The sequence below is a fragment of the Thalassophryne amazonica genome, chromosome 16 (assembly GCF_902500255.1).
Source record: "Thalassophryne amazonica chromosome 16, fThaAma1.1, whole genome shotgun sequence".
In the NCBI taxonomy this organism is placed as follows: Eukaryota; Metazoa; Chordata; class Actinopteri; order Batrachoidiformes; family Batrachoididae; genus Thalassophryne; species Thalassophryne amazonica.
The window spans coordinates 58,842,419-58,868,909 of record NC_047118.1 but is presented as its reverse complement, the minus strand read 5'-3'; the positions used below and the strand labels follow the sequence as shown (position 1 = coordinate 58,868,909).

At 41.2% G+C, this 26,491-nt stretch overlaps 1 protein-coding gene across 3 annotated transcripts in view; it reads left to right on the top strand.

The window, feature by feature from the left end:
- tnrc6c1 (trinucleotide repeat containing adaptor 6C1) overlaps nucleotides 1-26,491 on the top strand; it is a 216,108-nt gene that overhangs the window by 68,957 nt on the left and 120,660 nt on the right. For all 3 annotated transcript variants that reach the window (XM_034189809.1, XM_034189811.1, XM_034189808.1), the window contains exons 2-3: nucleotides 15,292-15,395; nucleotides 15,798-15,819. In XM_034189809.1, coding sequence (XP_034045700.1) covers nucleotides 15,333-15,395; nucleotides 15,798-15,819 — 85 coding nt within the window. In that variant the 5' untranslated portion in view covers nucleotides 15,292-15,332. The remainder of the gene's footprint in view (nucleotides 1-15,291; nucleotides 15,396-15,797; nucleotides 15,820-26,491) is intronic.

The window sequence follows — 26,491 nt, the reverse complement described above, 5'->3', positions numbered from 1 at the left end:
AAGTGTTGTTATTTGACTTCCTCCATTGTCCGTTCATTTGCGCCCCCTGTTGTGGGTCCGTGTCACTACACTTTCCCAACACTGTGGTAAAAAAGAAAATAGGACATTGCGGTAGTCCAATCTAAAAGAGACAAACTCATGAATCAGGGTCTCAACATCAGCCATAGACAGGATGGGATGAATCTTCACTATATTTTGCAGGTGTAAGAAAGCAGTCCTCAAAATATCTCTAATGTGGAGGTCAAAGGACAACGTAGGATCAAATATTACCCCAAGGTTCCCCACTTTGTCAGTGTAATGTATGATACACAAACCTAGGCAAAGCGTTAGCTGGTCAAATTGATGCCGATGTCTCACCAGACCAAGAACCATCATTTCAGTCTTGTCAGGGTTTAAAAGTAGGAAATTACTGGACATCCAACTTTTCACTGATGCAAGGCAATCTTCTAAGGATTTTATGGGAATGAGATGACCAGCAGTTATTGGCATTTATAACTGAGTATCATCGGTATCATGAGAGAAAAGAAATATGATATAACCTTTGAGAAGGTCTGTCTCTCTCTCATTCTCTTTCTCTCTCAATTTCAATTTGCTTTATTAGATTACATTAAATTAGATTAGACAGAACTTTATTGATCCCTTGGGAAGACTCCCCTCAGGGAAAGAGAAGTTCCAGCAGCATTGTATAGCAGCACATATGGTAAGAAGCACACAGAGGATCAAAAGTGGAAGTAAATAAAACAATTTGCAAAAATGTAAATACAAATATAAATACCAGAAATACTGCTCGCTACTGGTTTACTGGCTACTATTGTTCTTCCCCTTCTCATCCTGTCTTCCTGTTACTTTATTGGCATGAATGTATTAAAACAATATTGCCAACAATAACACATAGTAAAATAAATAAGTAATTAAATGATATTGCATGCTGGTGTGATAAGTCGCAATTTATGTATGATCAACTAATTAGTCGACTAATTGCAAAAATAATCGCTGACTAGTTGAATAATCATTTGTGGCAGCCCTACTGAGTGTAGAGAGGTGAGGCTGTGACATAATTGTTTCAGAAAACCTTTGTATAGACTGTCCACACGAAAATGTGAATCTGGCATTTTCAGATGTATCCACTCTGGGACCTGTTTTCAAAAAGTAGCGGTGTAAATATCAGTTCCATGTGGATGAAACACCTATATGCAACACAATACTTTTGCAGATACACCTGAGTCCGTCTCCATGTGGATGGGGCCTTAGTGTCGCTTTGTAGTGTCGCTTCTGCTGCTACATTGATTATCCATTTTTTTTTTTTTTTTTTTTGGTGACAAAAATAGTGGCAACGACATATTAAAAAGCAAACACATGCAGCTGCAAGCAGATCTACGAATACAAAAAAAGGCTGAGTATGCATGCATTTCGGGCATATTTAAATGAAACACAGTGCAGCAATACGCAGCTCTACGAATTCGCCAATGTGAAAGGGACTTTAGAGGCATGTGTGGTGCTTACGAGGCTGCTAAAAGCCCATTATTCCAGTGGCTAGCAGCTATGCAGGACCTGAGAGGCTATTTTTGGAGCGGCTGCCCTCTTGCGCACACAATTCCACCTGCTCTGTGGGCTGGACACTGTATATATAATAATTATTTTGTAGCAGATTAATGATTTTCTGCCAAACTTTGGATGCTGAAAACACCTGTAGTCGCTTCTGGAATCACAGACGACTGTGTCATCTGGACACTTTTTCTCTTCTCTTTCCTTCCCCATGAGGAATGTATTTTGAACAGCTTAAGGTAACTGTTTTTAATGTTTTTATAGCTTGATAAAATAGTTTCTAGCTATAAAAGTATGTCTATGGTTGATTTAATATCTTGTTAATGGATCACATGAGCTCCACTGTGTGTGTGCACTGCGCACTGAGGCAGTGACTCATCACGCTCTAAACGGGCATTTAGGCAAAAGCCAGGTCACAAAAGAGTGATTTTTCAGTCAATAATGGACGAACACTGAGTTAAAATTTGGATGACTGTTTAAAAGTGGCTGTATGTTTAAAGCTGCGGAAGAAATAACTCCAGCATCCGCAAAAAGCAGCGCAGAGCTGTGCAGCAACACGAGAGCGCACAAAAGACCGATTTTGAAGACATAACACAAAGTTAAAAGTTGTATCACGGTGACATGTAAGCTGTGGAAGAAATAAAGATATATGGAAGTGATCCACATGAGTTGCAGCAGCAGGTGTACATAATTAAAGCGGCCACCTCATTGTGTGTGCAGAATGACAGCGTGCGCACAAAAGAGCAATTTTGCAGAAATAAATGAACGAGCGCAAAGTTAAAAGTGGGATCACGGTGTGAAAATGACTGTGTTTAAAACCAGGGAAAAAATAAAGCCAACAAGCCATGGATGGAAAGAAAGCCAGTGAGAAGGAGCACAGAGGCAGCTGTCCAGGAATGTAGAACAAACACAACGTTAAATGTGGGATCATGATGTGTGTGTTTAAAGCCGCAGAAGAAATAAAGCCAGCGAAGAGCACAGAGGCGGTTGCCCAGGAACCCTTGGTTTGGTTCTGGCTGGTCTGGTTGCATTACAGGTGGACAGCAGCCTGGCGTGCAGTGCACAACTGCGGGACTGTACTGGAGCGTCTGTTTTTGGACTGCGTTTAAGAAAGGTGACATCTTTAAATGCTGCTGTGAATTGAACACCCACACTTTAAAGGGACCAGGTGTGGGAGGGCTGGAGGTTTCGACCAAACCCATGCCTAAACGTGTGCCAACATCACATTATCATGGCACTAGGTGGCTTAGTGGCTGATGTGAGCCATTCGAGGCTCTAATGACAGGTCGGTCGTGGCTCACTAGAGGCTGCTACGTGGCACGTGCGGGGTACAGAGAGGCACATAGGGGCACCTTAGTAGTGGATACGTGATAGATGAAAATGTGGGTCATTCTTCGAATAATCGTTGACACACCCATGCGTGGCTCATTATTCATGGCTTATTATTCGGTGGGACCCAGGCTTTACAGAACAAGGACAAAGGTTGAGAAGAACTTTTTCTGTTCAAAAAATGATCCACATATGAATTGGTAGAACTGTGACTCAATCCTCAGGCCATCTGTGTTTAGGGTCAGACCCACTGTTTAATTTCCATTTCCACTTTCAGTTGTGCAAAGTATAAAATGGATAATTCTCATAAATTTGAGAAGTAGTAATGAATGAATGCTCAGTAGTAATTAATTAAAATTAAATTCCAAATAAACTCCAGTTCCATTTGCAAGCAATGATACTGCAACAAATATATCTAGGGCCACTAAGCTTTTTTTATACCATTAAAAGGATTTTCATGGCACCATTATCTTTTTTTTTAATATGTATATGTCGCGGACATGAACGAGCAAAGCTCCTCAACACCATGTCATTTAGGTCATAAAGAACGCAGGATGTCTTATTTTGGGAGGAAAAAAAATGTTTTGGTTGATTCTAGTTTATTGTTTGTATTACAACGTTTGGAAAGAGGTGTAATTTGATTTAAATCAGTGATTTGCTTTGAAGCTATTAATGCTGCCCGGACTCGAACTTGACTCGGCAGAGAGCGGCACAGTAATTGGAGTGGTACAAATGGAACAGAGGACAATTCTCGTTTCTTGCCTGCAACAAGACAGTAGTCCCAATTAGTGACTTTAATCTGCACAAAAGTGACTCATGATTTACATTTTTAAATGGCTTTCAGAGGGGTTAGGAAGCGGACTTGCCGCTTCTGAACAGCATTGAATCAGAGAACCAACGAAGCAGCGGATCTGACCACTGCTTCATTGGTTCAAGCTTGCACCAGCTGCAGAAGCTTTTGATTACAGACCCGCTCCAGGGTCTGCAATCAGTATAGAAAAATGATCATTTTCCCGACAAACACCCTCAAAAACAACGGCCGCTCTGAAGGACCGATAAGGGAATCATTAACCAAAAAGGCTATTGATGTCGGTGGGTTGAATTATTTCTTAACGATTCTCGAAAAGAACTGGTTCTCGATACCCAAGCCTAGCTGTTCCAGTACCTTTGGAGGGGACTGTACATAGACTAATTGAAAAAAAATCAGTTCACTTACAATAATAATTATTAGCTGCAGTCCTACAGAAAGAAGAGTAATTTTCAAATATATTGATGGTTGACTAATAATTTAGGTAAATTATGGAGAAACTAGACCTAGTCATGATCATCAAGGCCAACCTTTGCAGTGTTACAGAAAGTAAGTTCTTAAGTTTTGATCATCCTCAAAGTCTAATCTTGTTCTTCTCGTCAAAAAGTCTAGCTCTACTAAAAAAAAACAACAAAAAAAAAAACAACCCGTATTACTTTGAGTTATTCTGTCCACAGCTCAGGGCAGAAACACTTTGGCTTGGGGTGTTAAACATAAACTAACTGCTTTCAGCTTTTCAAATATGAGGATTTGTTCATTTTCTCTGTTTTATATGACTGTAAATTTAATAACTTTGTGTGGGAGTGTTGGTCAGACAAAACAAATTGTTTTTATGATGTTGCCTTGGGCTGTTGGAAATTGGAATAGGGATTTGTGTATGTGTGTGTTATAGTCTACAAATTAACCAATCAGGTTGTCATCAGTAGTTATGGGCAGTAATTGATAATAAAAGTAATCATTACTTTCAACTTTGTAGAATCCTATACTAACCACATACAGTATTATGAAGCATTTGTATGAAATCTACCAGACTACTGCTGAGTTTTGCCTGGAGTGGGCATTAGAGGGCTGTGCAAACTGCAAATCTTGAGATATAATGCATTGGCAATTGCTTCCTTTATGCCTTCACTGTTGATGACCATTGGCCTGCTACGGCTGGACCTTGACATCCTGCAGCGGCATAACTGCACAACAAAGGTAGACTGCAAATGCCAATTCATGTGGAGAGCAGACTGCTTGTAACCCTTGAGGTCCTCATGTGTTACAAATGTTTTTAGAGTTCTTACGTTTGGGTCTGGCTCTGGCAACGGGTGAAGAGAAGCTGGTGGTGATGTGGGGTGGTGGTGGGAGTCCTTTCTTTCCCTCCCCGGTCAGGGGCCCCAATCAGCAACAGTGTCTCTGAAAGCGGCAGAGGCACCAAGGGGGCTTGATAACAAAACAGAGAACTAAGTACTCTGATTACTATACAGCTTAGGTCACAGGCCCAGTTTTAGTCTAGTGCAGCTCCGGAAGGCTTATGGGCCTTTGACATTTTGTCATTTCATTTGATGCCAGGGAAATAGTGGGTTTGCATCATGTGAAAAGTTTCGTGGTGTCTGTCAGAGAATTTTTGTAGTTTCTTGTTGCTTCTTAGGAATATTATTTCTTGAGAGTGCTGAATGAGTAGTTGCAGCTTTTCGTGGTGTTTATTTTGTATTTTTTGAGAATGTGTGAAGTTTTGACTTACTCGGTACAACGTTGAGAAGTGTTGGTTTGTCAGAATGCAAACGATGGAGAATCATGCCCTACTTGTTCTGGGTCAGGCTCAAAACTTTTCAGTCATTCCCTCATAGCTATTACTGACACCTAGCTGTCACCAGTCACGCTTGTATGTGCAGGCTTGAACCTGTCAGCCCCAAGCGAAGTGTCAAATCTTGTTATGGAAAAAAAAAACCCCAAGGTGTGTGTGTGTGTTTAATGAATTCAATTTCGGGTCAAATTATTTCAATTTATTTAGTTTATATAGCCCCAAATCACAACAAAGCTGCCTCAAGGTGCTTCATACAAGTAAGGTCTAACCTTACCAACCACTAGAGCAACACACAGGCCACAGTGGTAAGAAAAAACTCTCTCTGATGATATTGAGGAATAAACCTCAGGCAGACCAGACTCAAAACGGGTGACCCTCTGCTTGGGCCAGTCTATGAAAAAGGTTTACAATACAGGACACAACACAACAACAATTGACCAGAATCCATGCAGGTGTCCAGTCCACCGTTGGGGAGGAAGTCATTGATCCACTCACTGGATTGGTTCCTACAGCAGAGTCCGTCCTGCATCCGCCACAGAAATCATCCAGTCCACCACGTGGATCCAGTCGCATCTCAGACAGAGAGAAAACGAAAACAGAATCAGTCAGCCGAGACCTGCTCTGTTTACTAATAAAATTAATTTAAAAGGGTAGGGAGCGTAGTTTCACACTATGGCAGTATGCTAGCCATATGAAAGGGAGAATAAATGTGTCTTAAGTCTGGACTTCAAAGTCTCTACAGAATCTGCCAAATTAATTTATAGTAGGAAACATCATGCAGACCAGACTCAGTGGAGTGACATCTGCTAGGGCCATACACAAAAAGGATCAAAACTACAACAACGAATGGTCAGAACCATCAATGGCAGAAATGTTGGAGCTCAGTAACTGTGTACAATCCATTGTTCACAATGATGCACGGTTGAAAAGACAACCAGAATATGAAGATTAGAGGCCCAGTAAAGTGGCCTGCAATTACTGAGTCAGTGATTGTATTGATGCTGGATCAGTCACTGAAATAGGACATTTCACCCCAACCCTGATGCTTCCCAACCCAACAAATGACTCATGTCAGCATAAGGGGAAAAATGGATTGGAACATCCCCTAGTTAGACCCAACAATCTGCAGAAAATGAAAATCTGCAGAACACTATCAGTCTTCCTGTAGCACAGTTATACAAGCTCTCTATTACAGAGCGATTATTACTCCACACGTCGGCGTGATGTTTTTGATTTATGGAGACAATTGTGGAAATGGTGAGAGAGCTACATCATTGGAGTTTAAATAAGATATTTGTCAGGGAATTTCTTTTGTAAGCAGGACTCATTTTCAGCCATGCTCCTGAAAACCTGTTTCCATTATTTTGCAGCAGATGACAGACATTGGAACTGGGGGCCGTGCTTGTGGATTTTACACGTACAAGTTATTTTAGGGCCTGTTCAGCATGCCAGGAGTGCAGCTCTTTGTCTTTGCCTGAGGTACAACATATTAACGACTACACTGAGAATAGCTTCAAGCATTTTCGAAAGTCCAAATCCTCTTTGCAGATCACTATAACTTTGTCAGTGCTTACCAAGCAATTTTTAAACCTTCACACAAATTATACTAGACCGTGACTGTTCGTTTCAAAACTATGTTTTACTCTGAGGTTGTGCATTGGAAGCCCTGGCTATGTGTGTCTTTCAGAAAAGGTTTAGCTGAGATTGTGCAGAAGAGCGCGTCCACAGCACATTGGCCCTTAGCTGATGCTGGGGTTGGTAGCAAGTGAACACCCTCCCATGGGCTCACCGTGCTCATGTTTGGCTTGCAGCAGTGGCATTCCTGGCTCTGTGCCCAGCTGCTGTCTAGCACCCCTTCCCCCATCTTTCACACAATCACACACCCCACCCCCCCATGGGTGGCTGTCACAAGTCACCTTGCACAATTGTCTCCATTTTATTTTCTACCAGTTTCCTACCTGCTTTCATTTGCTTGGCCTTTGTCTTTTGCCAATCTGACTGCCTTTTTTTTTTAGCCTTTGCTTTCCTTTGTCAGCAGAGTGAGTATCTGAGTTTAAGAGGAACATCAAGCTTTAATCCTGCTGTTCTTATGGGAGGGTGTAATTCCAAAACAGCGCTGAGCTCATTGACCAGTGTCCTTCATACCAAAGCTGCTTCTCTTTGAGCTTAGCCTGCTGCTGCAGGTGAGAGACAAGTTAAAATCCTATTGATGCCTGTTCTGAATTATTCTTTTTAAATAGCCCCTTCAATGTAGGAGCTATTTGGTTGAAAGGTCATGAGGTAGTTTTGAATTATAGTAAAAACATCGGGCCTGGCCTGAAATAGAAACCATAAAATTTTTGGGAAGATTCAGAAAACGCAGTGCTGGCCTTGGTGGTCACCAGACCTAGGCTTTGGAAATGACAAAAAACAAAAAAAACAAAAACTGATAAGCTAATTACAAGCTCCATGTAACCTCAAAGCTGCATCCAGTACCAGTCAAACATATGGACGCACTTTCCCAAAGTGCGTCCATATGTTTGACTGGTAGTGTATGCTACTATACGTACGAGGGCTGTCCGTAAAGTATAGGTCCTTTTTATTTTTTTCAAAAACTATATGGATTTCATTCATATGTTTTTACGTCAGACATGCTTGAACCCTCGTGCGCATGCGTGAGTTTTTCCACGCCTGTCGGTGAAGTCATTCGCCTGTGAGCACTCCTTGTGGGAGGAGTCGTCCAGCCCCTCGTCGGAATTCCTTTGTCTGAGAAGTTGCTGAGAGACTGGCGCTTTGTTTGATCAAAATTTTTTCTAAACCTGTGAGACACATCGAAGTGGACATGGTTGGAAAAATTAAGCTGGTCTTCAGTGAAAATTTTAACAGCTGATGAGAGATTTTGAGGTGATTCTGTCGCTTTAAGGACTTTTCACGGTGCGAGACGTCGCGCAGCGCTCTCAGGCAGCATCATCAGCCTGTTTCAAGCTTAAAACCTCCACATTTCAGGCTCTATTGATCCAGGACGTCGTGAGAGAACAGAGACGTTTCAGAAGAAGTCAGTTTCAGCATTTTATCCGGATATTCCACTGTTAAAGGAGATTTTTTTAATGAAAGACGTGCGGACGGGTCCGCGCGTCGGGACGCAGCCGACGCGGCGCAGCGGCACAGGAAAAACACCTCCGTGTTGATAACCATTTGTTAAAATCCAGTTGGCTTTTGATGGCTTTCAGTGGAGTGAGTATATGAGAAATTGTTTATCAGCTGGAGATGTTCCAACTTGTCCTTAAGGCTTCCACCAGAGGTGTTTTTCCTGTGACGGAGCGTCGCGGCGGCTGCGAGCCGACGCTGCAATCCGCCCGCCCGTTGGGACATGTTCAGCTCTCCAGAAGTTCTTTTATACTCACTCGACTGGTAAGCACTGAAAGCCGAGATAGACATGTCCCAACTTGTCTTCTAACACGTCGAAACGGAGGTGTTCCTTTGTCTCGCTTCATCAGCGAATCGGTCGTGACGCGCGAAGCCTCCGCGCAGCTTTCCATGACAAAATCTCTTGTTAAAAGTGAAATCTGCCGGAAAATGGCTGATGTCCAGGTCTTGTGATAACCAGAGAAAGAGCACACGACGGTCTCGTATCCACAGAGCCATCAGCTTAGAAATGATCCAGTGGTTTGTGCCGCATCGTCGCAGCTCGCAGCGCGGTGCACCGACCGTCCTTTAAAGGGGTCCTTAAACCTGTAGTTAAAGTCCTTATTTCTCTGTGAAGCCCGTAAAATTTTCACTGAAAGCCAGATAAATTTTTCGAATGGTTTCCAGGTGCCAGTCTCTAACAGCTTCTGAAAAAATTCTGATGGAAAAAAAGTCCTTTTCATTCCGCCATTTCCAGACAATGAAAATCCGACGAGGGGGCGGGACCACTCCTTCCACAAGGCGTGCTCACAGGCGAATGACGTCACCGACAGGCGTGGAAAAACTCACGCATGCGCATGAGGGTTCAAGCATGTCTGACGTAAAAACATATGAATGAAATCCATATAGTTTTTGAAAAAAATAAAAAGGTACGATACTTTACGGACAGACCTCGTATAACCATACCTAAAATTATGACATTTCACAAAAAAGACCACTTTTAAATTTTAATGGTTATGTCACACTTTGGCTTCATATTTTTGAACTAGGCCTTATAGGTGGTGTCTGATGGTCCTGGGGCAGATCCTGCTCATGCTCTTGTCACCACTGTCCTCACCTCATTCATAGTAAAATCTGCCATGTTAAAAGGGGTGTGTGGCGTGGATATCGGAAGTTGGAAGAGACATTCACCCAAAGCGATACTTCTAGAAGTAGTGTGTGTATGTGTGTGTATATGGCTAATTATGGCTAATTATGGCTAATTCAGTCTGTAAAAATAAATTCCATGTAAAAAACAAACAAAACAAAAAAACAAAAAAATTAAATACTTACAGAGAATTACAATCAACAAAAACAAAAGAAAATATAATAAAAAAATAAAGTGATGGGTGTTGTTATTAAAACTTGATTCATTATCTACAGTCTCTAAAAGTGTATTATTATGTAACTTTTTCTCAAGGTTTTGCCTTACAGAAATGTGCAACTCTTTTGGTGTCAAGATCAATGTCTCTAAGACAGAACTCTTCTACCAACCTCCCCCCAGCAGGCCTACAGCTTGTGCTGATGTATTGATGAATGGATCAAGTCTGAGTGCTTTACCTGCCTTGGTAGTGCAGCCACAAGCACAACTCAACTGACCTGGAAGTTGATCGCTGTGTGCGAGCAACCAGTTTTTGGATTCCTGCAATCACAACTGCGGCCTCGGGATGACAAGAAACTGAAGTTAAGGTGTACAACGCAGCAGTCTTGCCATTGCTGCTCTACTCAGTAGAATGTAGAACCAGTAGAGCCAGCATGGACTCCCAACATTTCCTGTATATTTGTATTGTCAATTGTGTCGGTAGCATGGCCCAAGCAGAGGGTCACCCCTTTGGGTCTAGTCTGCTTGAGGTTTCTTCCTCAAATCATCAGAGGGAGTTTTTCCTTACCACTGTCACATGTGTGCTTGCTCTAGGGGTTGGTAAGGTTAGACCTTACTTGTGTGAAGCGCCTTGACACAGTTTTGTTGTGATTTGGCGCTATTTAAATGAAATAAATTGAATGTATGACTCTCTACCAACAGCATATAAAAAAATTGACTAGAACACCGCTTCATACACTCTGCCAAATACAAAATACCCAACGTTGAGGTTCTCAGACAGCCAAGTGTATAAGCACTCATCACAACATCTCAACTTTACTGGGATGGCCATGTATGCATGATGCCTGACACAAGACGTCCAAAAATAGTTCTTGGTGAGCTGAGAGAATGAAGAAGAAGAAGTCGAGGTGGCCAGAAACTGTATTTCAAAGATATGCTCAACAAAATATGAAGAATGCATTAATGAACAGCCAGATATGGGAGCAAGATATTGCAAATAGAATGAGGTGGAGGACATTGGTGAAGCAGTCAGTCCAGCAATTACAGAAAAACGACTGAAGAAGTATCACAAAGCACACGAGAGACGACCCTCCGTGGCAACAACAGGACTTGCATGCTTGCCACTGCATTCGGCTCTGCCATTGTTGTGCCGGCCTAATGGCCCATCAGCTGTCCTGCTAGACCTAATGCAATATTAAACATCGGATGCAATGGACTGTGGAAGAACAACAACACATAGAGAAAGTGTTGCGATGTATATGTTGGGAGATAAGTATATTCTCCCAGCCATAGAATGAAATGTTGATGGGATGCACTGCTTGTGAGAAATATTTTAAATCCAGAATGTACCACAAAAGCAGATAAGGGTCGTTACCCAGGAAACATAGTGGACCTGAGCCCAGCTGAAGTGCACCCTGGCAGAACTCTGGAAATGAATTGTGAGAGACTCTTTGTGCCTCTCTTAGGGACCAAATGTTTCTTAAACAGAATTAATTTGGTAGGTTTGCTCTACATTTATATTTCTCATTGGGGTCTGAGACCGGCAGCAGCTCACATGCACTCAAGCATCTCGCTTATCCTCTGATCCTACATGACACAAGCTCCACTGATGCTTCTTGGTGTCACCGGCTATATTTAGCATTGCAGCTGCACAAGCAAGTTTCATATCCAAAATATTACTGTTTTAAAAATAGTACTCGTGCTATAAATTTGCATTATGGGCCTGATTCACTAAAGGTTTGAGTGTATAAGAATGTGTGTAAAGTCTGTATCATTCACAAACAATTGTGCATCCTGGTTTACTCATGAGCACAATAACACGTACTGTCTATTTAATGGACAATGCATGCCTTAATGTCCAGTATGGGGCATGACATAATGGCCATATATAATGCCTTAATTAATATGCAGTTTGGGGTGCATTTTCCCAATGCGCAAAATACTGGGCATTAAATTTATCTCATACACTGCAAAAAACAATTTCAGGGGAGTGTGATATCACCTGTACTTCACACGTTTTAAAGCGGTGCTAACTGACCCAGCGTGGATTGCAGATATGCACACCAGAAACTGCTGTTCCAGCACCTGTGCTGTTACCAGGTCCACCGACAAATAAAATGTACACAAATGTCATTCTCATTCTATGTTATGTCCTCCCCACGTAAAGTAAATAAAGTAGAGAATATGTTAACACCAACAGCTTGGTACCGGTTCCATGAAAAGCACCTCCATCACAGGAATACACATCTGAAGATCATTACCTTAAACCAATGGATTAATAATAATAAATATATTTATTCATGATATTCTAGCTCGCCACAGAGACAAGAAATGGACACCGAGTCTAGAAGTCTTGAAGTAGCTGTATGTGCAAACATTTTATTTTCAGATGTCTTGTAATGCCAGGTTTATTCTTTACAAATTAATGAAATGGTATTTCCATTTTATTGTTTATGTTTTATGGATGCGACCAGTTCAATCTGGTATCGGGATCGGCTTCTGATACCGACATAATTCACGTATTGGAAAAGCCGATCCAACCCCGCGACGTTTTCCGACAGAGCTACTGTGAAACCTCACAACTGCTGATGTTTGCTCTCTGCTTTGTTTGCTGCCAAGCCTGAGGAGGGGAGGGGGATGGTTTTTGATGCCGAGCTGTTTAAGAGAGCTCTCTTCCGCAGCGTTCAAAGATGGGGGTAGCGACAAATTACCGCTCGGCTCTCGAGTTCAAATTGTCTGTTCGATGAGCACAGATTTTCTGAAAAATGAACTGAACTGTTGCTGAAAATGTGTGCTGAAAAGTTAGCCGCTTCAGCATCCCGAGGCTGTGAAACGCTATGAAACGCCAGCTTAGAGCATAGTTGAGGAGGACAGCGAACAGAGATTCTGTCCGCTGAACAGGAAAAAATATCCATTAAAATGCTTCAGTATTAATACAGAGTTCAACGCATGAGCATCACTGGTGATAGATTTAGAAATTTACGGTTTATTTTACAGTTGAAAGGGTTTGTGTTTCCAAAAAGTTCCACGTTTGTTCAGCAGGAAAACGAGCGAGCGAGAGAGCAAACGAGAGACAGACAGACAGACACACACACACACAGAGAGAGAGAGAGTTGCTGCAATTGCTTGCTGATATATATATATATATATATATATATATATATATATATATATGCAGATATCCAAATTCAGACATCAGGATTGGATTGGAAGTGAAAACGTGTGGATCGGTGCATCCCTAATATGTTTCATTCTCAAATGGTAAATTGATTTCATTTATATAGCGCTTTTCGATCCGCATCAGATGCTCAAAGCGCTTTACAAATAGTGCCTCACATTCACCCCGATGTCAGGGTGCTGCCATACAAGGCGCTCAAATACAAAGTAATAATGATTTATAAACTTCTTCCTCCTCATGTGTCCCCATAATGTGGCATAATGCTCCATTGTAAGCCTGCAGTATTGATGTCCTTTTGTTGGAAGTTGCACGACTTCCATTTGTTGTTTTAAATGAATGCAGGCCAAATGCCAAATCTTATATATGCATTGTTTTTTTTATGGGATTTAAAATTGTCAACATCTCTGAGTTATTAGTTAAAAGAGTTTGGGTTAGAAATGTTTTAATATGAAACCACTGCAACACAATTTGAACTAAAGACATGTTTATTTGCCTTGCCTTATTGCCTTTAATATTACGATGCTTGTTTGATGAGTTTTCTTCTTTTCTGTCTGCCTCCATTGATAACCCTTTTCATACAAACCAATTTCTGTGCTTAACGACGCTGTTTGCCTCCACCTCACTGTTCGTCATGGCCTTAGGGAGCGCTTGTTGCCAGGGAGTGGTACAGGCTGCTATCGCCTGCAGCAGTGCCACTGACTTTATGTACAGTTTTGTATTCACCATTAAAGGAACTTTATTTAAATTTTTCTATTTTCCAGGCAAGTTCCCTTTGTCTCCAGCTTTTTAAAATACATCCTTAGCTTTTTTCATCCTTTTGTTTTTTCTACCTCTTCTTTTTATTTACTTATTTTTGGTAGACTCCCGGCATAAAAAAAAGTTGAAAAATTGCTGTTTTTCCCTATGGTTTTCCCTTGAAAGTGACTCAAGCTTGGGACTCCAGCGATGGTGGTCACATCTCCTCCTCTCTCCTCTCTCTATCTCTGCTCCAACCTTCAAAGTCCCTACTTCACTGGACTGTGAATTCTTCAAACTATATTTGGATTAACCATGGAATTGATCAGCTGGTCTCTGAACACTATTGACACTATTTTTTTTCAACAAGGAAATCAGGGCTGAGGGACCCTGCGTGCCCAGATGGAACCTACCCTGCGGGCTATGTTCTCCAGGCCTGGGAGAAGTGGTGCATTGCATGCTTGGTACCACTCTCTGTGGAAGATGTCAAAGACTTAATTATATTTGGTTTTATGGTGGGAGGGCTGGTGCTTATTGGTTTATGTGCTGCCCTGACGTACTGGAGAATTGGCAAGACGGCTGCTACCAGAACCACGACCCCTCATCTGTCCGTCATGATTAATGAGTTGGGCAAGGCGGTACAGTCTCAGACTGTGTTAACCCTTGAACTCAGACGTAAGTTAGAAAACATCTCGGAGCAAATGTACGCTTTGCAAAGGAAGATGTTGGAGACCAGGGAATACTCCTGAATTAGATTTGGTCGGTCAGAGGAGCTGTAAATAGTGTTTCTCTGTTTAACACTAAACATGGCAGGCCTATCAGCCTCCGAAGGTCAAAACACCACGTTGTTTTCCTCCAGAAGAATCTGTACAGCCTTGGTGAACCATTCGGCTGCCCCTGTTATCTTTCTGCCCTCCCCTACAGTCTGATGTTGTCAAGGCAACTCCAGACATTATTCACACACTGACAGAAACTGATACAAACTCATCTGACTGATACGAACTCATCTCATGTGCACACATGACGTACGACCCCAGTTGTTCAACAGTGCGCTTCGTAATGTGCCACACATTTTCAGTAGGCGACAGGTCTGGACTGCATGCAGGCCAGTCTAGTTCTAGTCTGAAATTCTGCAGTCAGGATGAAAAACCTCTATAAACATTGAGTAGCGTGTTATCTTCACTTCACCTGCTTCACCGTTGTGACGTGTGTGTGTGTGTGTGTGTGTCGCTAAATTGTCTGAGCCCTGCCCATGGTCCCATGCTGGTACTCTGACACAGAGAGCAAGCAGCAGCAGCACAATCTCCCCCAAAAAATTCTGTTAATTTTGCATAGATATTATAAAAAATAAATGTTTGAAATAATATTTTGGTTAACCTGCTGTGAGGTGCTTCATGTTGAATTTCATGGCTGTTTCTCTCACTCTTTCTGTCGCTCTTCAGGTTGTGGTAAGAAGAAAAGAATAAGAGACGAGAACCATTTGATGGAAGAAAAGAAAAAGAAAAGGCCAGAAGAAAAGAAAAAGAAAGAAGCTGCTCAAAAAAAGGTAAGCCCTGTTTTGACACACTGGCTATTTTTGAATAAAATCTGAACATAGAAAACTGTTAGTGCTGGCTGGTTAATTCATGGCTGTCATCTTCAGACAATAGAAATAGAACACAACCAAAAACCTTGGAAAATAAGTTGTAAATAGTTACACAATCCTGAATGGAAATAGACACCGACACAATTTCTGACATCGACCATTAAAAGTGCTACTATATTTTTACTCGTCATATTTACATTTCATACCCAATTAAATGATGTTGCTGCTGTAACAACTGTTGCCGTGGCAGCTGATTTGTGTCCTGCTACCACACTTCCAACATCCAGCAAATCACAACAGCAAGAACGTTTCACTCAGGCATTTGGAGTCAGTTAATCAAAATTCCTTCTCTTTCTTTTTCAGGCCACAGACCAGATTACCAAAGGTGAGTTGTGGTTACAGTTTGCCGACAGACACGTACTTTATAGTACTTATGGTATAAACTTTATATGTGTGAGATAATTTCTTATTTGAGAAGAAAAAGGTTTTCTTTTTCAGAGTGTTAGAGTCTGTCCCATATGCACTCAAAGGTTTCCCTGTATGGTACGTCCGGAAAGTATTAACAGCGCTTCACTTTTTCCACATTTTGTTGTGTTACAAGGTTATTCCAAGATGGAGTAAATTCATTTTACCCTGAAAATTCTACTCACAACACCCCATAATGACATGAAAAAAGTTTTTTTTTTTTTTTTTTTTGCAAATTTATTAAAACTAATAATAAAAAAACAATAACTAAAAAAATCACATATACCTAAGTATTCACACCCTTTGCTCCATACTTTGTCTATGCAACTTTGGCAGCAATTACAGCCTTAAGTCTTCTTGAATAACTTTGGGGGAGTGTCGGTTCACAGCCATTGTCAAATCTCTACAGAGATGGTCAATCAGATTCAGGTCTGGGCTCTGGCTGAGCCACTCAAGGACATTCACAGAGTTGTCCTGAAGCCACTCCTTTGAGATCTTGGCTGTGTGCTTGGGGTCATTGTCCTGCTGAAAGATGAACTGTCGCCCCAGTCTGAGGTTAAGAGCGCTCTGGAGCAGGTTTTCATCCAGGATGTCTCGAGGGCTGGGTACCGAACTTTGGTTCTTTTGTGGCACTGACAGAAATGCTTTGTTAGTACCGAGTATCGAAACATGCTTCGTCTTTTGGTGCCAAGTTTCGGTACCCAGAGGTTAATCACGTGCAAGAAGAGCTGTCCGCAGCCATCCCCCTCTCAACATTCAAGTCCACGTGTGGACGTTACAGAGCACGAGCAGCCTGATTCAAAATCTCCACCACTGGACTCCGCTTCAACTGCAACTTAATGCGTGCATCGTTTTGAAGCTTGAAGCATTGAAGCACTGTTCCGACCCGCTGCTTAGATTCTTTGCTTCTTAACCCCTCTGAGACATTAAAATATGTCAATCGTGAGTCACTTTTGTGCAGATTAAAGTCACAAACTGGGACTCCTGTCTTATTGCGAGAAAGAAACGTTCCGTTCAAACAGCTCCAAAGGCTGCACGGCTCTCTGCCGAGCGAGTCACGTTAGAAAGATAGTCTGGTCGAAATGAATAACGTCAAAGCAAATCGCCATTTAAATCAAAAGACACCTCTTTCCAAATGTTCTAATATAAACAATGAACTGCAATCGAGCAAAAGTTTTTTTGTTTTTTTTTCCTCCCAAAATGAGACATTCTGCGCTGACGTGCAGCAGCCAGCTGAGCTCAGCTCAGATCTATGGAGAGACATTCATGCCAAAATTTCGGAAAGGAAATGCTTTTGACAAAAACTACAGAGTGTTTTCAAGTGTTCTTTTGCCTGGAAATTATTTGTTGCTTATTTTTCTGTAAGAAAACTGCTTGGAGTGGAAAATTACCAAAGCTGAAAAATAAAACTCAGGATTTGTACTATGTGTAATGTAATTTTGTTTTTGTTAGAATTGATCTTGGTATTGGAATCATTGGTATCATTCAGGAACCGGTATCGAAGTGAAGTTATTGAAACTGATACACTGATTGAAACTGATTGTGATTGACTGATACCCAGCCCTAGATGTCTCTGTACATTGCTGCATTCATATTTACCTCAATCCTGACTTGTCTCCCAGTTCCTGCCATTGAAAAACATCCCCACAGCGTGATGCTGCCACCACCAAGCTTCACTGTCGGGATGGTGCCTGGTTTTCTCCAAACATGATGCCTGGCATTCACGCCAATGAGTTCAATCTTTGTCTCATTAGACCAAAGAATTTTGTTTCTCATTGTCTGAGAGTCCTTCAGGTGCCTTTTGGTAAACTCCAGGTGGGCTCTGGAAGGAGTGGCTTCCGTCTGGCCACTCTACCATTCAGGTTTGATTGGTGGATTGTTGCAGAGATGATTGTCCTTCTGGAAGGTTCTCCTCTCTCCACAGAGGAATGCTGGAGCTCTGACAGAATGACCATCGGGTTCTTGGTCACTTCCCTGACAAAGTTAGTTGTCTCTCCACACTGAAGCTTATAATGGCTGGACAGAGGTAGACAGGTAGTGGTGAACACTGAGTCAGCAAGCAGGCAGATGACAGAGGGCAATTATGCAGAAGAAGAAAAAGAGCTTTTGTCATTGTACATATGTACATACAACAAAATTTGTCCTCTGCATTTAACCCATCCTAATGACAGTTATACACAATCCAACCACTAGGCTGCCACAGTCTAGTGCCCGGGGACCAACTACAGATGTAGAGACGCTACCTTGGTCAAGAGCACAGAAAGGAGAAGACCCTAAATAAGCATGTTTTGATTAGTGATGTCCCGATTTGATCATGTGATCCAAAATCGGGCCCGATCACATGGTTTCAGACTTGATCAAAATTGGACGTTGCATCCTGATCAGGAATCCGATATAGATTTTATCCTCATTATTTTGATCAGTGCTATTTCAAGATCATTATTGCAGATTAATGGGCCTTTCACGCGTCTGAAGCTTCAGAGGCGTCAGGAATCGGTCTAAAAAGCATTATTTTCAATGAGACGTGTTGCTTTTTAGAGGCGTCAGAAGCGTCGTGTCAAAAACCGAACTAAAGTGACGCTTCTGACAGGAGCGCGCATTGCCGCTTGTCGGCAGGCTGAGGCGGTCAAAGTTCAACCCAATCTTTTTTTTTTATTTAATTTAATTTTTTTTTATTGAGCAAAAGAAAAAACATAAGTTCAACCCAATCCAACTTCCGACGCTCTGAGCTGTGCCGTAGCTTTGTGCTGTCCAATAGGAAGGATGCGTCGGGCCAAAACACGGAAGACTAGTGGCAGAAACCACTGATCTGTACAAAACAGGAGCAGTTTTCTGAGGAAAAATCCTTGGAAATTTTTGTTGTTGTTTGTTACCTCAAAATTTCTGATTACTGTTTAAAAAAGTTTAGAACACTTGTAATTAAAATAGCTGAATCAATAAATGGTTCTTTAGAAACCTTTCATCTGTAAATTAAAACCACCTGTATTTCAGATTAGATAATTTCTTAACGTAAGGAACCTTGGACATTTATTGTTAGACAAATAATAATCATGGAAATTTGTGCTTTTTTTTAAGTCTTGTAGATTATTACTTGATTGTTCAAGCTACCTCAAGGAGAAGTACACTGTTTAAGTGATAAATAATAAAATAACGTGATTAAAATGAAAATATTATATATTTAGCATTTCTTTATTGTTCATTCAGTTTTTTAAAACATCGGATCGGGACTCGGTATCGGCAGATACTCAAAATCAGATGACTCGGAATCACATCGGGGCCAAAAAAACCTGATCGGGACATCCCTAGTTTTGATTGTGGGAGGAAACTGGAGTGCGCCGAGGAAACCCACCCAGACATGGGGAGAATATGCAGACTCCAGACAGACAGGCCGGGAAGCGATCCCATGACCTTCTTACTGTGAGGTACCTGTGCCTCTGTGCTGCCCAGTGTTTTGCAAAGCAGAGATGAGGAGGAAAAAATCTGATTAGAAACTCCAGTGGATATTGGCAGCAAGGCCTTACTGCTGTTTATAGCAGCAGGAGGCTGGATGACTATTTTACTTGAGTATTTGTGTGTTTTGTGCCAAAAGCTGCTTTCAGACAAGTGCATTTTCTAAATTGGTTTGTTTTATGCTTGTCAAAAAGTAGACATCTTGTCACAGAATGTAATGGTGAACTCTGTCATAGAGGGTCAGGACCTTGACTTCCCTTTCTCAGAAAAAAATGGATCAGCAAGTGTAAAGCCATCTCAGGGCACTCCCACACTTTTAAATGTGATTTGAGTCACCCTTATTTCCTCAATTATTCCCTGCATTTTGCTTCAGAATGAATGTGATCTCTGTTAGCTTTTAGTGTTGTTTTTTTGTCCCATTCATCTACTTTGGTGTTTTGCTGCAACCACAAATTGACCTATATTCTGGTCGTTTAGCTTCTTCACACTAATCTGATATGCATAATTATTTTCTTGGCTGTTGCTAATAATGGCATTCCACAACCTCCTTTTTGTAGTGGGGGCTTTAACAATTCAAAAGTAATACAACCCCTGGCAAAAATTATAGAATCACCGGCCTCGGAGGATGTTCATTCAGATGTTTAATTTTGTAGAAAAAAAGCAGATCACAGACATGACACAAAACTAAAGTCATTTCAAATGGCAACTTTCTGGCTTTAAGAAACACTATAAGAAATCAAGAAAAAATTGTGGCAGTCAGTAACGGTTACTTTGTTAGACCAAGCAGAGGGGAAAAAATATGGAATCACCCTGTAAATTTTCATCCCCAAAACTAACACCTGCATCAAATCATCTGCTCGTTAGTCTGCATCTAAAAAGGAGTGATCACACCTTGGAGAGCTGTTGCACCAAGTGGACTGACATGAATCATGGCTCCAACACGAGAAATGTCAATTGAAACAAAGGAGAGGATTATCAAACTCTTAAAAGAGGGTAAATCATCACGCAATGTTGCAAAAGATGTTGGTTGTTCACAGTCAGCTGTGTCTAAACTCTGGACCAAATACAAACAACATGGGAAGGTTGCTAAAGGCAAACATACTGGTAGACCAAGGAAGACATCAAAGCGTCAAGACAGAAAACTTAAAGCAATATGTCTCAAAAATCGAAAATGCACAACAATGCAAATGAGGAACGAATGGGAGGAAACTGGAGTCAACATCTGTGACCGAACTGTAAGAAACCGCCTAAAGGAAATGGGATTTACATAACAGAAAAGCTAAACGAAAGCCATCATTAACACCTAAACAGAAAAAAACAAGGTTACAATGGGCTAAGGAAAAGCAATCATGGACTGTGGATGACTGGATGAAAGTCATATTCAGTGATGAATCTCGAATCTGCATTGGGCAAGGTGATGATGCTGGAACTTTTGTTTGGTGCCGTTCCATTGAGATTTATAAAGATGACTGCCTGAAGAGAACATGTAAATTTCCACAGTCATTGATGATATGGGGCTGCATGTCAGGTAAAGGCATTGGGGAGATGGCTGTCATTACATCATCAATAAATGCACAAGTTTACGTTGATATTTTGGACACTTTTCTTATCCCATCAATTGAAAGGATGTTTGGGGATGATGAAATCATTTTTCAAGATGATAATGCATCTTGCCATAGCGCAAAAACTGTGAAAACATTCCTTGCAAAAAGACACATAGGGTCAATGTCATGGCCTGCAAATAGTCCGGATCTTAATCCAATTGAAAATCTTTGGTGGAAGTTGAAGAAAATGGTCCATGACAAGGCTCCAACCTGCAAAGCTGATCTGGCAACAGCAATCAGAGAAAGTTGGAGCCAGATTGATGAAGAGTACTGTTTGTCACTCATTAAGTCCACGCCTCAGAGACTGCAAACTGTTATAAAAGCCAGAGGTGGTGCAACAAAATACTAGTAATAATGTGTTGGAGCGTTCTTTTGTTTTTCATGATTCCATAATTTTTTCCTCAGAATTGAGTGATTCCATATTTTTTTCCCTCTGCTTGGTCTAAAAAAGTAACCGTTACTGACTGCCACAATTTTTTTTCCTGATTTCTTATAGTGTTTCTTAAAGCCAGAAAGTTGCCATTTGAAATGACTATAGTTTTGTGTCATGTCTGTGATCTGCTTTTTTTCTACAAAATTAAACAACTGAATGAACGTCCCCTGAAGCCGGTGATTCCATAATTTTTGCCAGGGGTTGTATTTACTTTATTGTATCTGACACAGCAAACACATCTGTATGTTTAACACAGAACAACTTCTGGCAATGTATTGAATATTAAAAGCAATTCTAGGTAAGGCTTATTTTATAATTGTATAATAATGTCTGAATGCTATTGACTCATTCAGTGTAACAGAAAAGAAAGTATAGCTGCACATACATGTACATAGGTGCTCAGGGTGGGCGATATTACTTAAAATTAATCTGAAAATATTTTTCTGTTTTGGACAGTCAAATAATTATCATCATGATACTACTGGTTTTGCACTACATGATCCATTTAATAATTATCTGAGTACGAATTTAACCCAACCTATTTTCATTTTTGAATCTGCTTCTTCAAAGATTTTTAGAGTTTCACAAATCTGTAGCTGTGTTTAATTTATAGTTGAGGCTTAAACAAGTGTGCATGCAGCATATACGTCTACTAGTTCACACAACAGAATCACAGTTTATCCATTCCCAAGACTGTTAACTTAATGTTAATGTAAAAATGACTTTATTGCCAGTTCTGCCTATAAAAAAAAATTAACAGGTATTTTGATTGGTGTGGATTGCCACACAACAACCTTAGAGCTGCACCAAAATTATTGATTTCCAAGTGAATGAATGTTTGGTGTTTTTTGTTCTTTCATCTGCAAAATAAAAGATTTTTCTGGCCTGGCGGCAGTTCTGTACTATAACGGAAATATGACTTCTCACAGTGTCGACTGTATTGGACAAAAACTGTGCACTATCACACCAGTGATGACTATGACACAGGTGTACTGCCATTACAGTACATAAATACATAGCTGTTGAAAAGTAATCACCTATTGTGTACGCTATCTACGCTTCTGGATTCCACAGTCCTCTTGTACCAACAAGAAGACTGTGATGGGTTTGTGATTATTGTGGCTCAAGGCTAAGATCCAGGCTTTCAAACAGTTTCTGGACTCGGCCGTCCGAGGTTTAGCTGTATGTGGGGAACGTGTTGCGCATGTAGACACATTCATTTATCTCTGAAGGGCCTTTCACATTGAACACATCGGAAGCGTCAAATGCGTCAAAAATTAGTTAAAAGCATTATTTTCAATGAGACGTGTTGCTTTTTAGATGCGTCAGAAGCATCACGTCAAAAGCCAAGCTAAACCGACACTTCTGACGGGAGCACGCATTGCCGCTTGTTGGCAGGCAGACGAGGTCAAAGTTCAATCCAATCCAACTTTTGACGCTTTGAGCTGTGACGTACCTTCGCGGTGTCCAATAGGAATGACTCGTCGGGCCAAAACACTGAAGACTAGTGGCAGAAACCACTGATCTCTACAAAACAGATTGGTGCAGAAACCACTGATCTTGGAAATGTTTTTTTTTTTTTGTTGTTGTTACCTCAAAATGTCTGATTACTGTTAAAAAAAAAGTTAGAACACTTGTAATTAAAATAGCTAAATAAATCAATAAATGGTTCTTTAGAAACCTTTCATCTGTAAATTAAAACCACCTGTTATTTCAGATTAGATAATTTCTTGTTTAATATAAGGAACCTTGGACATTTATTTTTAGACAAATAAAATAACATGGAAATTTGTAATTTTTTTTAAGTCTGGTAGATTATTTATCTCATTTCAACCAGAAAAACAGACACTAAATAAATACAAATATTTATTATAAATGCAACAGGAAATAATTTAACAATGACTGCAGTGTGATTGTAAAGTAGGATTTCTGTGACATAAACCTCATGATGAATTTTTTTTTATAGTCATTTCAACTTGTAATTTTGCTAAAATATGCAATTGCCTTCAATGTTATCAGGACAGTCATTTCTAAAATATGAATTTGAGCACAATAAGTGAAGAGCTTCTATTTTCAGTTTCAATTTATTTTCATTTATATAGCTCCAAATCACAACAGAGTTGCCTCAAAGTGCACTTCTACTTGTGCAAATGTCTTTTGACTTTGATTCGTGGACATTTTTAATGATCCGTTAATTTATTGTTAAAATATCAAATGAAACAGCTTTTTAAAAAATAATAAAATAGTTGGTGTTGAAAGAGCCTTTTATTTAGAAGCAGGTGATGTTATGCTGAATTCTCAGGACCAGATAAAGGTCTCTTCTGCAGCTTTGAACTCTGGTGGTGTTGATGAAGAGCAGAGATGTTTTCTTTCGACTGGACTTCATAGTGTTCAGCTCATCAATGGAAGTTTGGTTGTCTGCACAGCAAATGTTCCTGATTGGGACAAATAAAAATATTTCTTTAAATATAAAGAAACACTAAGCAGTTTATATATAAAAAAGGAAACAAAAAACAGAAAAAAAACGATGGAAAAAAAAAAACGCCCAAAAAAAGTTACTTAAAGTTGAGCTTTTGTGGTCTTAGAAAAAAGCTGTAGCTTTATTTGGTAAAAATAAAAAAGACTGACCCATTTACAAATTAAAGCGTTCACTCAGATCAACTGTGCTAAAAGGCTAGGCTAATGTTAGCTGATCATTAAACCTTCACAGCAGTGCAAACGTCACATTTTATTTTAATATTATTCTCACCTTGATAAAGCTGCAGAACTAAACTCCGTTGGGCAAACTGCGACTTCGCATATATCCAAAAAGAGGGAGATTTCGGACTGAGTGGGTCTGCTCCATCCCCCCAGCTGCCTGCCTCGGCCTGCCCAGGAATGATGCCTGAAGGCCGGCTTCTCTGTGCGGGTCGGCCCGCTGTCGCGGTTCGATCGATATCCCACCAAGTCGTCAGTCTTCCTTCGGTCGGCGTCACTTCGAAAAGTAGCTGAAAAAAAGCTTCGCCCAGCAGGGTGATGGGAGAATCGTTCTACTGCTGTTTTTTAAAGCTTTTTTGTGGTTCAGGCGACGCAAATTCAAGATGGCGATCGCTGAACTTTTTTCAGGTTGTGGAAACAGCCAGAGTGTGATGTAGAAAACCCCGCCCCTTTGCCGCTTCCGAAGCGAAGCATCTGACTTCACGACGCGTTGGAAACGCATCTGACGGATTGGGAAGCGTTGACGGATTGGCCTGACATGTTCAATGTGAAAGCCCCTTTAGTCCTTAATGAGACTTGTGTCTCTGAATCCTCAACCTTGAGAGATGCCTGGGAAGAGTTTATGGAGTCATGCGGTCGCTAGACAATAATGTTTAGCGATACCAACGCATTTGTCTAAAGAACAAATGTTGAGGTATTTTGGGTCATGGTTCTTCTTGTCTTATTGTGTGGTTGTGAGACTTGGACCCTAACCAGTGACCTAAGGTGACAAATGAGTGACTTTGGTAGTCGTCCTTCTTAAGGTCATTTGGTACTGCTGGCATGACTTAATGGTTCCTTGGGGATGAGCTGTAGCATGTAAGATGAGCCATAGTACCTGCATTGTGAGGGAGCATCAGCTGTAAAATTTTGGACATGTCACAGATTTCTTTGGGCATGATGAAGCATGCAGGTGCCACAGTGTTGAGGACCCTGGAAACTAGAACAGGTCAAGGGGACGCACAGGTTTGACCCTGCAGCAGCAGACTTGTGGCTGCTTTCAGGAAGGGGTGATGGACCAGTATTCTTTCCGAATGGTTACCACACAGAAGCCAAGGCAGTTACATAGTGTGGTTGATGTGAAGAGGCGCGCCACCAGTGCACGCTCCCAGACCTAACCTAGTCTGTTTTGTAATGTCGGTGTTTGGCAATTTTGGGATAAATATACTGATTTTCTATCTCTTCCAATAAATAGTTTCATCTTAATGCCGGCAACTTCCTTTGGAGTGATAGTAGCTGCTTTCTTGATTAAAACTGGGGTAACACGGGACAACTTGCCTGTCATACTAATGCAGAGTAATCTGGGATCTAATTAGGAGAACATGGTTATGGCCAAGCCTGAAGTAAACATGCAGCCGTACACAGGAGATCTCCACGAAGGCCCAGAGTGCCACAGTAACACTACACCTCCTCCTGTGTGGTGCAGCCAGAGAGGCCCACGCTGGGAATAGCAGACGCAAAGGGAAGCAGAAGGTGCAGCTGGAAGGCAAACGATAGAAGGAATTGTTGTGGTTACATTTGTGCATATATGCACTGGGTTTGGTGGGTTGGGGTGGAGGGTAGGTGGGTGCTGATTGTACAACGCACCTTTGGTTGATTTCAGAGAGTTGGAAAAACGCCCATGAGAGCAAAAGAAACAGACTGAGCCACATTAAAGTATGAGAACACTCTTCAGTTTCCTGTTTGCCGGGACAGCTGAGGGGGCCCTTTTAGGATACTTCCATTGGCGCGTGCTCTCTCTCTCTCTCTCTCTCTCTCTCTCTCTCTCATGCTCTGCCAGCCCCCTAATATGACAAAGAAACACGCCAGTGTGCACACACAGTACTGTACACATTGTGCCTGAGCACACACATACACAGCTGCCTTTCCATAATATTCTGATGCTCATTGCTGCTCAGATATACGAGGTCTGTCAGTAAAGTATAGGTCCTTTTTATTTTTTTCAAAAACTATATGGATTTCATTCATATGTTTTTACGTCAGACATGCTTGAACCCTCGTGCGCACGCGTGAGTTTTTCTGTCAGAAGAAGTTGGTTTCAGCATTTTATCCGGAAATTCCACTGTTAAAGGAGATTTTTTTTAATGAAAGACGTGCGGACGGATTGCAGCGTCGGCTCGCAGCTGCCGCGATGCTCCGCCACAGGAAAAACACCTCTGTTGGAAGCCTTAAGGACAAGTTGGAACATGCCCAACTGTTAAACAATTTCTCAGATACTCACTCCACTGAAAGCCATCAAAAGCCGCCTGGATTTTACAAATGGTTATCAACACGGAGGTGTTTTTCCTGTGCCGCCGCACCGCGCCGGCTGCGTCCCGACGCGCTGACCCGTCCGCACGTCTTTCATTAAAAAAATCTCCTTTAACAGT